This window comes from Myxocyprinus asiaticus, chromosome 37, assembly GCF_019703515.2.
Source record: "Myxocyprinus asiaticus isolate MX2 ecotype Aquarium Trade chromosome 37, UBuf_Myxa_2, whole genome shotgun sequence".
Lineage (NCBI taxonomy): Eukaryota > Metazoa > Chordata > Actinopteri > Cypriniformes > Catostomidae > Myxocyprinus > Myxocyprinus asiaticus.
The window spans coordinates 17,336,323-17,353,183 of record NC_059380.1 but is presented as its reverse complement, the minus strand read 5'-3'; the positions used below and the strand labels follow the sequence as shown (position 1 = coordinate 17,353,183).

Below are 16,861 nucleotides of genomic sequence, written 5' to 3'. Positions count from 1 at the left end.
CCTGGGAGATGCAACAAAACACAAACACACAAACCATTGAAACATGAAAATGTGCAACAGACTACGAAACAATCAATTTGTTAAAATTAGGATTAGAATTAAGATTATATTGAACAGACTCACCTGTACTATCTGTCTCGGGTATCTGATGACTGGTCCTTAAATTATACAAGGCACTTTCGACCAAAGCTTCTGTGGTCCAAGGTTGGTACACTTCTACACAACAACATAGATTCAAAGCCTTGGAGATATGTTTCTCACTAACTAAAGATTTTCCAGACTGTCTTTCACTCTTGTCCCAGAGTAGAGGATAAAGCAGGAAAACATGCATATTTCTTTTGATGCTTTTGAAATACCTGCACACAAAGAGAAATGTACTTTGCTTTCAATACTAGATATGTCAACAAAATTGGGAGAATTTCAAGAACAAAAATGCAAACAGATTGCTTTTAATCAGACTTAAACCAATAAAACCTAACTTTATACATACACTGGCAGCCAAAAGTTTGGAATAATGTACAGATTTTGCTCTTATGGAAAGAAATTGGTACTTTTATTCACCAAAGTGGCATTCAACTGATCACAATGTGTAATCAGGGCATTAATAATGTGAAAAATTACTATTACAATTTGAAAAAAAAAAATGTTCAGAACTTCTTAAACTACTTCAAAGAGTTCTCATCCAAAAATCCTCCACGTGCAGCAATGACAGCTTTGCAGATCCTTGGCATTCTAGCTGTCAGTTTGTCCAGATACTCAGGTGACATTTCACCCCACGCTTCCTATAGCACTTGCCATAGATTTGGCTGTCTTGTCGGGCACTTCTCACACACTTTACAGTCTAGCTGATCCCACAAAAGCTCAATGGGGTTAAGATCCATAACACTCTTTTCCAATTATCTGTTGTCCAATGTCTGTTTCTTTGCCCACTCTAACCTTTTCTTTTTGTTTTTCTGTTTCAAAAGTTGTTTTTTCTTTGTAATTCTTCCCATATGACCAGTACCCCTGAGTCTTCTCTTTACTGTTGTACATGAAACTGGTGTTGAGCAGGTAGAATTCAATGAAGCTGTCAGCTGAGGACATGTGAGGTGTCTATTTCTCAAACTACAGACTCTGATGTACTTATCCTCTTGATTAGTTGTACATCTGGCCTTCCACATCTCTTTCTGTCCTTGTTAGAGCCAGTTGTCCTTTGTCTTTGAAGACTGTAGACTTTGTATGAAATCTTCAGTTTTTTGGCAATTTCAGTGAAATCTGCTGGTGGTGACATTTTTACCTCCGCCATTGATATTAATAATACTTTTAAATAATTCTATCTTGATCTTTATAATTCCACGTCTTCACCTACTGATGAAGATATTAGAAACTTTGTGGAACCATTAGATCTCCCTAAACTGATGACTGAGCAAAAAAATTATCTTGATTCTGAGATAAACTTGGAGGAGCTTGACAAAGTAATTAGGGCCTTACCTACAGGCAAGGCTCCGGGGCCAGATGGCTTTGCCGCTGAATTTTTTTAGATCTTATGCTACAGAACTGGCTCCACTTTTGTTAGAAGGTTCTACGGAATCATTAAAGAATGGAAAGCTTCTGCCAACCATGACAAAAGCCCGTATCAGTCTGATTCTTAAAAAGGACAAAGATCCAAGCAAGTGTAAGAGTTACCATCCAGTTTCGCTGATCCAGCTAGACGTTAAAATTTTGGTTAACCGATTAAGTAAAGTTATGACATCTCTTATACATATAGATCAGGTGGGGTTCATTCAGGGCCACAGCTCTTCTGATAACATTATGCGTTTCATCAATATCATGTGGTCAGTGGCGAATGATCAGGCTCCAGTCGCTGCCATCTCACTTGACACCGAAAATGTGTTTGATATGGTGGAATGGGATTATCTTTTTAAGGTTTTGGAAATATACGGATTCGGAAATACTTTTATTGAATGGATTAAGTTACTTTATAGACACCCAGTAGTGGCAATGCTAACAAATGGATTCATTTCAGATTATTTTATTCTGGATAGGGGCACCCGGCAGGGTTGCCCTCTTTCCCCATTATTGTTCTGTCTTGCCCTGGAACCATTAGCAGCCGCGATAAGAAAGGAGGATGATTTTCCAGGGGTGATGGCGGGAGGTGTGGCGCATAAGCTTTTGATTTAAGCAGTTGATATTTTATTATTCGTCTCTGACCCCATTAGATCTGTGCCTTGTCTCCACAGGATTATTAATTCCTTCTCTAAATTCTCAGGTTACAGAGTCAATTGGTCTAAATCCGAAGCTTTGTCTCTGACAGCGTACTGCTCAGTAACTGCTTTTAAACCGCGTGCCTTCCAGGGGCCCAAATAGGGCATAAAGTATTTGGGCATTTTGTTCCCAGCTAATTTGTGTGATTTAGTTAGAGTTAATTTCGACCCTTTAATAAAAAGTTTTTCTAGTGATGTGAGTAGGTGGGCTTCATTACATTTATCTATGATTGGGAAGGTTAATGTTATTAAAATGAATTGTATTCCAAAATTCAACTACCTGCTACAGTCTCTCCCTGTAGATGTCCCCCTCTCTTAATTCAAGCAATTTGATAACATAGCGAAGTTTTCCATTTGGAATGGTAAATGTCCCAGATTACATTTCAACAAGTTACATAGGCCGACTGACAAAGGTGGGCTAGGCCTACCCAAGATTTTGTTTTATTATTATGCATTTGGTCACAGATATTTGGCTCATTGGTCGCTTCCACCTGAGAGAGCCCCTCCCTGGTTTTGTATTGAACAGGAAGTCCTTGCCCATATTTCGCCATTGTAAAGCCTTTCTATCAAACTAACCGGAGAAGTTAAGTCACACCCCATTATCTCGCATTTGCACGTGGTTTGGACAAAGTGTCTGGAGTGTTTAATTCGGACATTTATTTAAATGTTGCCTCAAGCATATGGCTGAACCCTAAATTACGTATTAATAAGTCCCCTTTTTGTTGGTCAGAGTGGATTGGGAGGGGGGTTACTACACTCTGTGACCTATCTGAGAGTGGAGTGCTGAGATCTTTTGAAAATTTGGTTCAACATTTTAAGATTCCTAGATCTCTTTAGGTATTTACAGCTGTGCTCTGTACTATTTTTGGGTGTAATATACACCCCCCCCCTAAAGTGGCAGATACTCTGGAAGTGGTGATTACTGCTTTTGGAAAAGGTCATGAGGCATCGGTGTATTACTCCCTGTTAATTCAGAGTCTGGGGAACAGAGCTTTGTCTTCTCTCAAGAGATTATAGGAGAAAGATTTAAACTTGGTATTGGAGGAGGGAGTGTGGGCTAGGATTCTAAAAAGCATCAAGTCTACATCTAGAGATGCAAGGGTCCGTCTGATGCAATTTAAGATTTTGCATCGATTCTACTGGACCCCCCTCTAGATTGAATAGTTTGGGTCTTAAAGACACACCCACCTGCTGGTGGTGCCAAGCAGAAGATATTTGGGGGACAGATATTTAAAAAGTTGGGTCCTAGCCGGAGTCATGATTGGCAGAAAAATCATCCTCAGGGGATGGAAGTCGGCTGGGGTACCCTCATTTAGGGAGTGGTGAGGGGAGATGGGTGAGGTGGTGGCATTTGTGGAGATGTTTTTTAGAAGGCTGGGGAAATGGGATTTGTTTGTCAGGAAGTGGGGCAGGTTATTTGGCTGTGGAGAGAGATTTGTTGTTTAGTTGGGTATGTGCATTATTGATGTTGTTGAACGTATATCAGTTTTTTTTTTGTTTTTTTTTTGTTTTTTTTTATGTTCTAGTTGTTGGTGACCACAGTAATGCGTTTTTGTGTCAGGTGTGGGGGGGGGGATGTTTGGGGGGAGGGGGTTTAATGTGAATAATTGATTCAGTTTTTTATGTTGTGTATGTATGTTTTTTGATTGGAATCAATAAAATTGTTAATAACAAAAAAACAAACAAAAAACAAAAAACAAACCAAATTAACCAAATAGCTTTCAACAGTGTTTGATATAATGGCAAGTGATTTTCTAGTACCAAATTAGCAATTTAGCACGATTACTCAAGGAGAAGGTGTTGGAGTGATGACTGCTAGGAATGAGGCCTATCTAGTTTTGATAAAATATTACTTTTTTCAAAAAGTGATGGTACTGTTTTTTTACATCAGTAATGTCCTGACTATACTTTGTGATCAGTTGAATGTCACTTTGGTGAATTAAATTACCAATTTCCATCCAAAACAGCAAAATCTGTACATTATTCCAAACTTTTGGCCGCTGGTGTAATTAAACATGAAATTAAAACACAGAAGATGTCAATTGTATCTCATTAGTTTCAGTTTCACAAATTTGAGTGACATAAAATGAAATGGATACTTTTACCCTACATTTCAAGAGCTTGGTCATCCTTCAACAGCCGCTGCGTGTTCTTCATGCCTTGTGTTTTCATCCTCAGTGTCACGTTCTTCACTTCCTCATCTGAATAAAGTCCAGGAAGAGTTCCATTTGCCATAATTAGCAGCAGCTCTTCTTTAACAGCCTGGCTGGTATCCTCGTGAACCAGTAGAGCCAACGATCCACCATTCACAGCTATTCGGGTCCCAACCTCTTTTAACATTTCCCACAACTTGGCCTCATTTCCAGGATGAACCTCAATTAGTTGGTATCCTGCCAGAGCGGCAGCTTGGCGTACAATGGTCTTTCTGCCTGTTTTCTTTGCTGTTCCAAATAGAGCCCCATGTCCACCAGGAATAAGCAAAGCTCGGAGGATACGCACAAGCTGACATACATTCTGATGATGCACAACCCATGTAGGGCTGTAGTAACTGTTATCAGACTTTTCCTCTTTATTTTCTTCCCTGCTTTTAATAGCATGAACTAGCTGGTCTATCAGTACGTCCACGTCTCTCTCTTGATACATGGAGTTGCGTTTAAAATTATGATGTTGAAGTTTGTTGTTCAGTTGCCCACAAAGTTCTGGACTGAAGACAACATTTTGGATGGAAGAAGCACATTCCTGCAGAAGCTCAATGAATATTTTTGGGGTGTTTATTTCACATGTTGTTAAAGGGACATGTTGAGTGGATAACTCTTTCTGTGACGCTAGCTTTGAAACATGTTTCTCTTCACCAGAAGGAGATTGACTGCACAGTGATTTACTTACAGATTCATATTTACACTCTGATGTTGCTGGTTCACGCTTAATTTCTTCATCTTTTAATTTGTTCTTTTTGTATAAGGATGCATTCTCATCACCTTCTGAACCATTCAGGCTGGAGTTGCTCTTTGAAACATAGCTCTCTACTCTCTCTGTCTGTTCTGACTCAATGTCTGCCAGTCCTAGCACAGGAAGAGCATTCTTTTCTAACTGACATGGGCTTGAAAGTAGATGTTGGTTCAGATTATGAGTGTTTGTCACTGTTGATTGACCATTAGGACTGGATATATCTGCTGGGGATATTTGGTACCGAGTAGACAACTTAGTGCAAAAATTCTTCTCAGAAACTTCAGCTATAATTGAAACAAGTTTTTTGCATGCCTCAATTGAAGCTAGACGATCACCAAAGGTGCGCAAACACTCATGCATCCACAGGCGAGCAATGTTAAGCTCAAGGGCTGCAATACTAAGAACTGCTGGAAGACAGACGGTTTTCTCAGTTGAAGAAAAGCTCCTAACACCCAGACAGCTCATCTTTAGTAGAGTCGGCTGGGCATCAAGCATTGGCCTCCAGAGGCACATCCCTTGAAACACTTTTCGAATATCATGCAAAGAAAACATTAAGTTTAGACTGTGTGAAGCAGTTGTAAAATGTTCAAGCACAGCAACATAGACATTCAGAGTTGAAGTAATGATGCAGTTTGCCATATCTGCAACCCTTTGCACTGGTTGTATTTCCTTCAACCATGGTTGCAATTTTGAAGAATAGATAGAAAACAAGATTTCCAAAGTCATGCTTGGTAGGGCCAAGATGGTAAACAGCCGAGAGAGCCGAGGAGAAATCTGATTGCAATTGCTGTTGCCCACGTTAGGAGCACTGCAAGTGCCTAGATAATTAATGCCTCTTGTTTGCAACAGCTTGAGGTGAGTTCCGTCAGAAGTCAACACTCTACCCCTCAAAATAGACTGACGCAAGATCTCTAGAGTCATTGATGTTTTTCCACAAGCATCTGCAAAAGAAGTCACAAGTCAAAAATTCACAACTTTTGATGTTAAACATCACACGTGACATAAATATGCATGTGTGACTAAAATTTTGGTTTGTTAAAACAGACTCTAACTACCTTTTCTAACGACTCACCAAATGGTGCTTCATGCAGATCATCGATGAACAGAAGTAAGTTTGGCTGTTTTAAGGCATCCCCAATGTTTTCTGGTTGAGTGTTTTGGTAGCCCATTCCCTTGAGTATCTTGCATAAGTCAGAAGGTTGTAGACATGGACTAGCTGGTAAATGCTTGTGTGGTCTGCCTTGTGATATTAAAGACTTGCACAGTATTGTTTTGCCAGAGCCAGACTCTCCCACAAGAAGTGCTGGCTGATGAGCATCCAGCAGCATTTCCAGGAGATATGCATGCTTTTCATACTGTGTCAAGGGCCAACACGTACAGAGAGACACAATTCAATCAACACCTTTTCAATGATAGCTCACTTTTATGTGAAAAAAAAAGAAAAAAAAAAAAACATATAAAAATATTGAAAAAACAAAACAGGCAAACCTGGGGCACATATGTGAAGGAGAGCTGTAGACTCTTATGCTTGGTGGGGCTGATGAAATTGGTTGTTTCTCCTATTTCCTCATTGAATTCGAAGAAATGCTCAAACACTGTGCCTTCAGGTGGAGTCTCAACTTTGCAAAGGCTCTTATACAGGGCCTCTCGTGCAAAAAGATCAAATTGTGTCCAGTGTCTAAAATTAGAACACAACAACATTTGTACTAAATACATACTAAACATAACTATGGTATATTTTCTACACATACCGTCTGTATTGCACACATACAGTACCTAGGGTGCAAGTGTCCTCCAAAACCCCAAATGTATGCCACAACAAATACATTTCTTGCTCGCAATCCCCACTGAGTGGAGGGAGCCATGAAATCAGCACAGCTTGGCTTGAGCACTGGTGTGTTATATTTTTGAGAGAGAGTTGTTTCAGAATTTATAACAAATGGGTTTATTAATAAGGTATTGATAGTGAGGAAACTAAATCTCTAAATAAGCAAACATTTGAGTCACAAAATCATATCCACTGAACACATACTGTTCATGTATAAATTTGTATAATTAAGGATAAAGTGGAATACTACCTGTTGTCTCAGTTTGCCTTGATGTATATTTCAAGCCTGCTCCTTTCCCAAAATGCTCTAAAAGGGCATGAAGAATTCTAATGAATGACATTACTTCCTGCAAACCATCTGTAATTCTAGATGATTGTATGCCTTCACATCCATCACAGGCCATCACAGGAGAAAGTGTTTTGTGTCTGAGAAACATTACAGTGTCTGAAAAAAGGTCTTCAGCTAGGTGCCTCCACATTTTCCGAATAATCTTGTCTAGATTATGGACCCTGGAGAGCACATCCATCTCACTCTTCCACACAGCTCTCCACATGTTCTCTCCAGAGACATATACTAGATTGCAGTGTGTCACTAAAGAGGGAGATGCCTCACCAAGGTTTATGATCTCAGCTAGTATTTTCAGTTCCGCTCTTAATGGCTGAACTTTCTCTCCTGATGAAAGCCAAAGAAAGGGACTTTCAAGATCACAAAGAGTAGTCAAAGAGTCTAACCAAGACGGCTTACCAAGTGGATCCCCATCCAGCACAATCCATTTTACTCTCTTTATCATTTGTACAGTTTTATTTTTGCTTTTGCAAGAAGCCATGGGCGAAAGTTCATGCTGTTTTGAGTGTCTTAAGGCTTTGGTGAAAGCCCCATCACACCAAGATTTGTACAGATCACAGGTACTGCCAAAAAACTCTTCGTGGGAGAAGGAATTAGGGAATAAGATCTCTGTGTTTACAGTGGTCCAACATGGGCAAGATGAATAATGATCATCCTCAATAAAGTCAGCCGCTATAGCTTTGGCAAGTTTTTGAAGTGCACCCGCAAGAGCTTGATACAAAGTTGTTTTGCCACTTCCTGCTGGTCCAATGAGCACTACAACATTGGAGAGCTTCAAAGCTTGATACAGGATCAACACATTTTGAAGCATTTGTCTTTCTGCATAAAATTGTCTTTGCTGTAATTCTTCTTTCACTGCATTTGTAAGGACATTTTGTTCTCTCTCCTCAGACTTTTGGAGACTTGAAAAATACCTAGCTTCTGGAAAGATTTCCTCAAATATTGTAAGAAACTGTGATGCTCTCTTTGAATCTGAAACAGTAAACTGCATGGCTGACAGAACTCCTTTGATTACTGCTTGCTCCTCTAACTCTGCATTTATAAATGCATCAGATTGATCGACAGACTTAAAATGCAATGAATAATGGCCTTGGCTTGTTTCAAGTGGCTTTAGTGTTGTAACAGATCCTGTCCAACTCTGTCTAGAAAATTCACCCCTATCAGTTTCTTCCAAATGACTGTTGTGATGCAAATGTGTTCCAGAGGCAGTAATCACATTTCTGAGAAGGACAAGCCAGGAGGTCTGATGACCACAGACAAAATCAGGAAGGCAATGTGAATCCTTCGCAAGGCTGAAGAGAGAGACCAGGCAGCGGCTTATGGTTGCTGCTTCAGAGAATCCTAACGAAACCAGCATCACTTCTGCAATGATCCTGTAGTGTGGTTGCATCAATGAAACAGGCCTGGTAGCTACTCTCAAGTTTTCAGGTACCTCAGTTGAGTATCCATTTGCTGCAATTGTGATACAACCATAATTTAACTTATTTTTCCCAGCAGTTTGACATTCCACCTTATTCCCTGTATTGCTATGCTTTTTGAGGAATTCTCTACTGCTGCACTTACTAACTGAGGAGGACAGTTTTGAGAAAACATCAAGTAGTGGCTCATGTCCTTCCTGTTGTGCATGTCTTTGAACTACTGCTAAATGTTGATGAATATCTGTTAAATGTTGTCCCAACACAGACAATGACCCTTGTCCCATTGAATCCACAGAATCAAGCACAAGCCAAGCACCAGTTTGAAGAGCACCAAGAAGCATTCGAGAAACCACTGAGGAACCGGTCTTTGAACAACACTCCATACTGACCACTTGTCTTCCCAATGCATATCCCAATTGCACTGCAGTATGCTGCTTACCCGACATGTGGGGTCCACTGATGAAAGCAGACTTGTAGGTGGATAAGGCAAAGATTATGCCCATGTAAGCTTGTTCAGTTGAAGGGGTAGTCACCATTGTCCAGTTCTCAGGCCCTATGTATTCATAGCCATATTGCAATTGTGTGCACAAAATATCAACATAGACATCCTGGTCCTTACAGGCCAAATCCTCCTGAGATGTAAATATGTCACTTGGAGTCTGATTATTACTTGGGCTTAGGTGATATTTCAGTAACTTGTGCCATTCAAAAGAAGACTCCAGTTCCCCTTTTACTTCAACAAGCCCATCAGTTTGCTGGGAATGCTTCATGGTCAACATAACCAAAGCACGTAGAGCTATTATGATGCGTTTATCTTTTGAATTTGCAGAGTGGTCTTTTATAACCTGACACAAATAGCGCAGTTTTGCTATATTTTGGGACTTGATTGGTGCCCATGTGGATTTTGCTGAACCGTAGAATGACTTCTGGACCATACTACACCACAAAACCTCTTCGACCACCAAAAGGCATTGCAATGGATAGTGTGATATTAGCTGCAAAAGTGAGGGAGGTTCATGAACTACTTCCAAATTGTTACTCTTATTGTTCCCAATCAAGTCTGTGGTGTCCTCAAGATGTTCTAGCCTTGAACATTGCTGGACAGCTAGGCATTTCAGAATTGTCTGTTTCATTGCTTGATATAATTTTTGATCAAAGAGACCAAGCCAAGCCACAGGATTGAGGTTTGACTCAAGAGGACAGAGGAAGGGAACATGTTCCTTAAAGGCCCCATATACACCACATACCCGCATCAACTCATTACATAGATCTGTCAAGTCATGTTTATGACTCACATCACCTTCACCCTGAATATCAAGCCACCTCACTCCCCTGAAGCATTTTTGTACCAGTGGTAAAAGGGAAGAAGGTCCTGGGAGCTGCAAGGAGAGAAGCTTCATCACCTCTTCATCATTGAGAAAGTAGAGTCTAGGGAACTGGCTTCGTGTTGATTCCAAGACATAGCGTAACTGATTGGAAATCTCCTCCATTGTTATGAGTCCATTCAGAAAGACAGCACAAAGACTTTGTCCTTGGAAACTGTGACTGGTCTCTTTTGTCTTCATCAGTTGAACAAATCTTAATACATGAGGCTCATCAACTGTGATCTGAATTATTTCCCGAAACATCTTATCCACTGGGTGAAACTTCTCTTGCTACAACAGAAGTTAGAGAAAATTAGTTAGACAAAAATGCTTCACTTAAACTGAAGTAAATAAACCTTGGGTTAAAAAATAATAACAAAAGATTAAATAAAAACTTACCATCTCTGATTTTTGGATGTCAACAAATGCTTCCTTAAACATTTTGCTCAAGAAGATCCACTTTTGCTGATATCTCCCAAAAAGATCCAGCAATTCATCTGCAGTTATGTGGCAATGAAAAATAACATTTCTTAACACCTTCTACTGTCCCCATATAAAGTGCACACACCTATGATGTATTTGTAGAGCTGTGAGTTCAAAAACATACCCAGCTCCTGTAAAAGCAGCAGCCAGTGGTCAACCTCTTGAAACTCAGCAACAAGTGGAGAATGCAACATTTCAGAAAGGATCGAAACACTTTCCTTAGTCTGAGCCATAAGAATCTCTAAACCTGGTCAGAGGTGTGAGAAAAGGAACAAAACTGAGGATACAGTATGTCGCACTATGTGTAATGGACAGCTATACCATATGTGCAGTTGAATGAAATCCATTACATATATGTGACAATATACAGGTCTTACCAACAATGGTGAAGGTTCCACCATCCATAATGTGGTGCTTTAGTGCATTGTGAGGTGAGTCATGAGAAGGAAAAGTGTTTTCCCCCTTTGCATCACCTAGTTGTGGATGGTGTTGTTGCTGCACAGCAATAATGAACCTGGCATGACGAAATACTGCCCCTTTCCAGTGGCTTTGAAGTGTTTGGAATGTCTGGTCCATATCTGCCTCAGTTTTGGCATCTAGATAGATCTGAAAGCCAATGCACAAACACACCCATAGTTTACAGAAATCTAAAAACATTTTGAAATTGAATTTGAGCACCACAGGTTTAATAAACAATCTGAACAAATGCTAATAAACCTTGTTTATTTCATTTTGATGCTCCTGCAGTTCTTTGGACATAAGATCAGCCAGTGTTAATTTCAGTTCTGGTTCATACAGCAGGCTGATTCCTACAGAAACAATAATATCACTGGTTGATTAATATATCATAAACTTTAATTTCATACTAGCCCTATCAATGATTTTTGACCTAAAATCTTACCTGACTCTTATGTATGTTACTTCTTTTTTTAAATATCAGGCATTTGCTGATGCAACTGTACAATCTTACCCTTTGAAATGTTTCTCCAGTGTTTGTGTTTCAGTGTGGGGCTGCATAGCTTGCTTAATACAGGGAGTAGCTGATCGAATCCCTGCAAAATCTGTAGGGTTTTCTGTAGCACGGCATCATGTGAGGGAATAACTCTTGCAAAAGCTTCTGCCTGTTGCAGCCATTCACTAGCCTTGCATTGGGCTTTAGCCACCACAAACTGAAAGGGTATAGATGTAAGAGAAATAAAGTCTTATTTATGCACATATGAGAATTCCTCTTTATAATCGCATGGTAGTTACATACCTTGCTGAACCTCAGTAGCTTCCACTCTTGGATTTGTGTGGAGGACACACTCATAAGCTCCCAGAGGCCTTTTCTTGCTTCTATATTCTGCTGTGCTTCAGTCACAAAAGTAAGATCTAGTGGGTGTCCTCAAAAAAGAAACAAAACAATTGGAACCACTGAAATAAAATCATTCCAATAAGACAATAGAAGATAAAAAAATAAAATAAAAAAAAAACTATTAAAAAAAAAAAAAAAAAAACTATATATACAGGTAATCTAAAGGGGCTGTATTACTGAGTCCCAGAATCAATATGTCTCTCTGCAAAAAGAATATATAAAGAAAGGTGTCCTGGTTCATGGGTATACTGCCATACCTCTCAAGCTCTCACTGGCTCTGCTCTGATCTTTTAGCTGTTCAGCAGTTATATTGAATTGAATGCACAATGCATTGAGCTGGACAAGCATTTCCTTGGCATTCTGGTCAGGGTCAAGGTAGGCTCCAGAGGTGGCTCTTGAAACCAGGTTATGTATTTTGTTTGCTAATGAGGAAAAGTTGCTGTCCAGTGTATTAAGTCTAGAAGGAAGCTGCTGGGTTTCTATGTCTGCAGCTTGTTTCAAGAGTGGAATAAACTGATTCCACAAGTCATCCATCTGCAAAGATAGTTGGCTGTTAGTTAGTTGAGACACAGTTCAATGACCATGGGTCTGTTCCAAAAACCTAGTGTGCTACCTCCTGTCTACATAGGCAGCTTCCTTCTGTGGCAGCATCATAACTTAAATCGATCCCTCTAATGTTTCTGATTTGGAACACTGTACATAGCCAGTAACTGTGTGTGCCACACAAAAAGTGCTCCTCACGGTAGACTAGATTCACAACTGATTCCAATACAGGTGACACAAGAGTAATGATGCAATACTCTTAAGGAGTATTTATATACACAACACAGACATGTTTGGGGTAAAATAGACAGTTTTCTATTATTTTAAACTGTTTTGTAACTATACTTGTCAGTATTGTGTGGATTATATATATATATATATATATATATATATATATATATATATATATATATATATATATATATTCAAAATTTCCAAAACTATTCAATGTTTCTCTTGCTTTTCCCATCCACCTTGGATTTATTTTTTCACCGAGCTCATCACAGTGCATTCTGGGATGCATTTTCTGTGAAGGAACATGCAATGCTATCTTAGAATTTGACATAAGGTATCTTTGGAGGCAGCATATTTAAGGTACCTATCTTTTTATCTAATTGGGATCGTGCCTATGATGCCTTAAAGGTGCTGTAAGCGATTTTTCATGGAAAAGTATGCAAAAAAAATGTCCTACTCCCTTAAAAATATTAATGAAATAAGTGTCCTGTGATATCTCACCAATCTGTGATAGCTGTAGACTTTGTAAACAGCAAACAAAAATGTGTCCACGAACCACGGACATTGACGCTTTTCACCTGTCAATCGTTTTGCTCAGTCTCATAGTGTAATATTTGAAGCAGATCATTGAGGCTATGATTCATAATGTTTGTCAGTTGAGGGTGCTACTGTGTCACTGTTGAATTTGACAGCCACAGGAATAAACAATGCAGCTCTTTTGCTCGATTTTGGTCTCAAAATTATCTTTGGAGGGCGGGGTTTTGGAATGAGGGTGCGTGGCTAATTCAACAGCTCAGTGACGTGAAAGCTTCAGAATGCTAAAATCCCTTATAGCACCTTTAAAATGCTCATATACCTGCTTTAAAAAGAGCATTCCATCTGATGTCACAATGTGTGTATAATTCCTCTGCACAGCCTGTTGTAGAGAGTGGAGGTCTTCCAGTCTCTGCTTCATATCATCTGATGTCCTCTCACTGTGCTTTACCTGCATTAAATGATGTTTGATTATTTTACAGTTCAGATTGATGAACAAAGATTTACAAAGCAGTAGCTACTGGTCAAAGTCAATACCATATTTGAAAAAACTGTGAAATCATCAAAGTTATTTGGCTCAGACTTCATGACTTCCACAGCTCTTTTCAGCTCAGAAGTCAAGTTCTTAGAGCGTGAGTGCAAATCTTCAGACAGTAGCTTTAGCACATCCTCATCAATGGTGCTCAACAAGGAACCTTAACACAAAACCAGTACAAAACCTAAAAAAGCCTGATCAGAAGTATACAAAGACATTTTGATTAATACATCTGAATTGCAGAGGCTTAATCACACCCATCTCATCCTGGATGTTGGAGATCTTAACAGTGAACAGTTTATTCGATGTGGTAAAGGATGATGGCATGTTGTGAACTCTATCCATCCAAAAATGAAGTTTCTTTATTTGTTCCTCATATTTCAGGGAGGAACCTCCTTGCAAGGCCTCCAGAGCAGTTGAACCCCACTGGTTGGTGAATACAAGAACATCTATCAACCAAGAGTGACTCTCACATAGTTGGTGCACCTCTGCAATGGCTTCCTATACAAGAGAATTACACAAGAGAATCATAACTGCAATGTTTGTTCTGTAATATACTAATGCTGGACATAAACTGCAATCTTCTAAGCAGTGGCATTTATTTTAATTTAAAGCACACACAGTGTCCAGATGTAAAGTCAGAATACCTGTGTAATCTTGGTCTGCTCATTTTGAATCTCTTCTGTGCCAATATGGAGTTTCAAATTCCACTCTAGCTGTCTCCGTGACAGAGAATGATAGTACCCTCGCACTCTTTGTGCCTCAATCCTGAGGGAGTTCATTTTGACTGGCACAATGGTTTGGGGTGACATATTACACTCTTTTTGGGAGGCAACTCTGCTAGGACCTGCTACTTCAAAACCACTGTCTTCAAATGTAGTAAAGAACATACAGAATATTAGAATATTATGCTAAATCCCCCCCACCCACCCAAAAAGCCATCTTCCCCTCTCTCTGACCCTTAGAACAGGTCTGCTGTGCCTTTAAGACTTCAATGTAAATATCCTCTTGTTGAAATGAGTAACAATGCTCATCGGTTGCGGGTTTCAACATTTTCATATCAAGTTGATTTTGCAGCTTATTTTTAATAGATGGTCTTTTTGGACAGAGTAGGACGTTTTCAGTTCTGAAACTTACAATACGTTTACATAGTACATCAAACACTTTTATTTCAAAGGATCAAGGAACATTTATTTTTCATAAAATGACCCCTTAAGAAAAACACAACAGCAGTTTTCTGTAATGCACTATCTTTTTTTTTTTTTTTTTTTTCTCCTCTGGAATTTTTGTCCTTCACTTCTGGTTTCTTGGTGTCATGTTGAGTTGAATCACCTTTAGGAGTAACAAATGAGTTTTGATTAACATGCCTTAATGAACAGTCAGTCACCTGTAGTGCCAGTAGTCATACTGGTACATGCTCTGCTGGTGAGGTCTTCAACACCACTGATGAACATGGAACTTTTAAGCAGTTGGACTTTAGAGTCAAATGACAAACTCCATGAATCAAATACCTGTAAATCAAATCACCAGCTCAGCATTCACTCACCAATACCAGTCACAGTATTGAAAGTCCTTGAAGTAATGGTTAAAACTATGAAGGCTACTTCTCATATTAAAGGAATAGTTCACCCAAAAATGAGAATTCTGTCACCATTTACTCACCCTCACATTTCTGTTACAAACTCATATTAATTCCTCTCTTCCGTGTAACACAAAAGGAGATGTTAGCTTCAGTCACCTTCACTTTAATTATATGTAAATAAATAAATAAACGTTTGTCCAATGGACGAAAGAATGTCAAACAAATTTGGAACAACATGAGGGAGAGTAAAATAGTACTATCCCTTTAAGGTAAGATCAAAGTGAATGTTGCTGGAGAAGACTTCTCACCAGCAGGACAGAATCTACTACCGATAGCACAGCTCCAAACAAAACTTCCTGGAACAAGTGCAGTGGAGGAAAAACAGTAAGCTGGCCATCTACTCCAAATACAATCTCTGCCTGGAAGAGGCTGCCCTGTTGTTCCTGCTCTCTCTGGAAAGGTACACACATAGATTATATTTAATTGTTAGTTACATTTTTATGCTTCTCCAACAGCTGTTTAAAGTAGGGTGACAAGACGTCCCCATTTTCCGGGGACAGTCTGGGTTTTTGGTGGTCTGTCCCCAACTGGAGCTGTCCCCAGAAATGTCCCCGTATTTCCCCGAGCATTCAAGACAGCATTCATAGTGAAATATTACATTGCAAGAAAGCCCAAGCAGCAAAGCCTACCGTGTGCTATTTATTTTGACCAATAGAGGGGGCAGCTCGCTATAGAAGCTTCAATTCATTCGTCTTCCTTCACTGATTACTTGGTTGGGCCTGTTTTGCCATTAAAAACTGGACCAGGCAATTGAAGAGAATAATCATGATTGTTATAAGCTTCAAAGTAAGGCACATACTAGCTGTTTATATTGTAAAGTTTTATTGTTATGTATTTTAAACAGGTTCTGAATTTGGCGTGGGATTTTATTGCACAGTGTAAAACGTTCCTGAAAGTTTGGCCTTCATAATGCGGGAATTCCCGCACAAACTATAACATGCTGGTGAAAAGCAGTCAAATGAATCCCCGCAGATGAACAAATAAAATCAATAATTTTATCTTTAATCAGAGTGTGTGTGTATATCAGTGCTATCGGCCCACCATCCCCTCTCACACTAGTAATATTCACACACTGACTAAAGGAAGCACCTTCTCACATATTTACACATTTGTTGTATTAACATATACCCAAAATAAATTTCAAAGAAGAATATGACATTAATAACATGGAAAAATAAAAATGTATAATAAAATATCTGCAAAGAAATGTACAGTAAATCAGTACATCACAGCACAGATTACATTGCACCTTGCAGGGAAACATGTGACTGAAAAGGAGCACCATATTACATAAGACTTTATCAAAATAAAAGGTGGTAATTAAGAAAAACAGGTCCATATGTTCCACGTGCTCTTCATCACGGCACGGGATCAGCAAATAAAAACAC

At 39.3% G+C, this 16,861-nt stretch overlaps 1 protein-coding gene across 1 annotated transcript in view; it reads right to left on the bottom strand.

The window, feature by feature from the left end:
• Positions 1-16,861, bottom strand: part of LOC127427780 (dynein heavy chain domain-containing protein 1) — a 40,621-nt gene that overhangs the window by 19,138 nt on the left and 4,622 nt on the right. Inside the window, exons 7-26 of the mRNA XM_051675556.1 lie at positions 15,722-15,865; positions 15,219-15,342; positions 14,479-14,699; positions 14,089-14,332; positions 13,834-13,991; positions 13,619-13,747; positions 12,243-12,519; positions 11,887-12,014; positions 11,602-11,800; positions 11,349-11,440; positions 11,009-11,237; positions 10,756-10,878; positions 10,548-10,645; positions 7,409-10,439; positions 7,271-7,378; positions 6,969-7,083; positions 6,681-6,870; positions 6,265-6,547; positions 4,354-6,133; positions 130-356 (exon numbers count right to left, since the gene is read on the bottom strand). Coding sequence (XP_051531516.1) covers positions 130-356; positions 4,354-6,133; positions 6,265-6,547; positions 6,681-6,870; positions 6,969-7,083; positions 7,271-7,378; positions 7,409-10,439; positions 10,548-10,645; positions 10,756-10,878; positions 11,009-11,237; positions 11,349-11,440; positions 11,602-11,800; positions 11,887-12,014; positions 12,243-12,519; positions 13,619-13,747; positions 13,834-13,991; positions 14,089-14,332; positions 14,479-14,699; positions 15,219-15,342; positions 15,722-15,865 — 7,900 coding nt within the window. The remainder of the gene's footprint in view (positions 1-129; positions 357-4,353; positions 6,134-6,264; positions 6,548-6,680; positions 6,871-6,968; positions 7,084-7,270; positions 7,379-7,408; positions 10,440-10,547; positions 10,646-10,755; positions 10,879-11,008; positions 11,238-11,348; positions 11,441-11,601; positions 11,801-11,886; positions 12,015-12,242; positions 12,520-13,618; positions 13,748-13,833; positions 13,992-14,088; positions 14,333-14,478; positions 14,700-15,218; positions 15,343-15,721; positions 15,866-16,861) is intronic.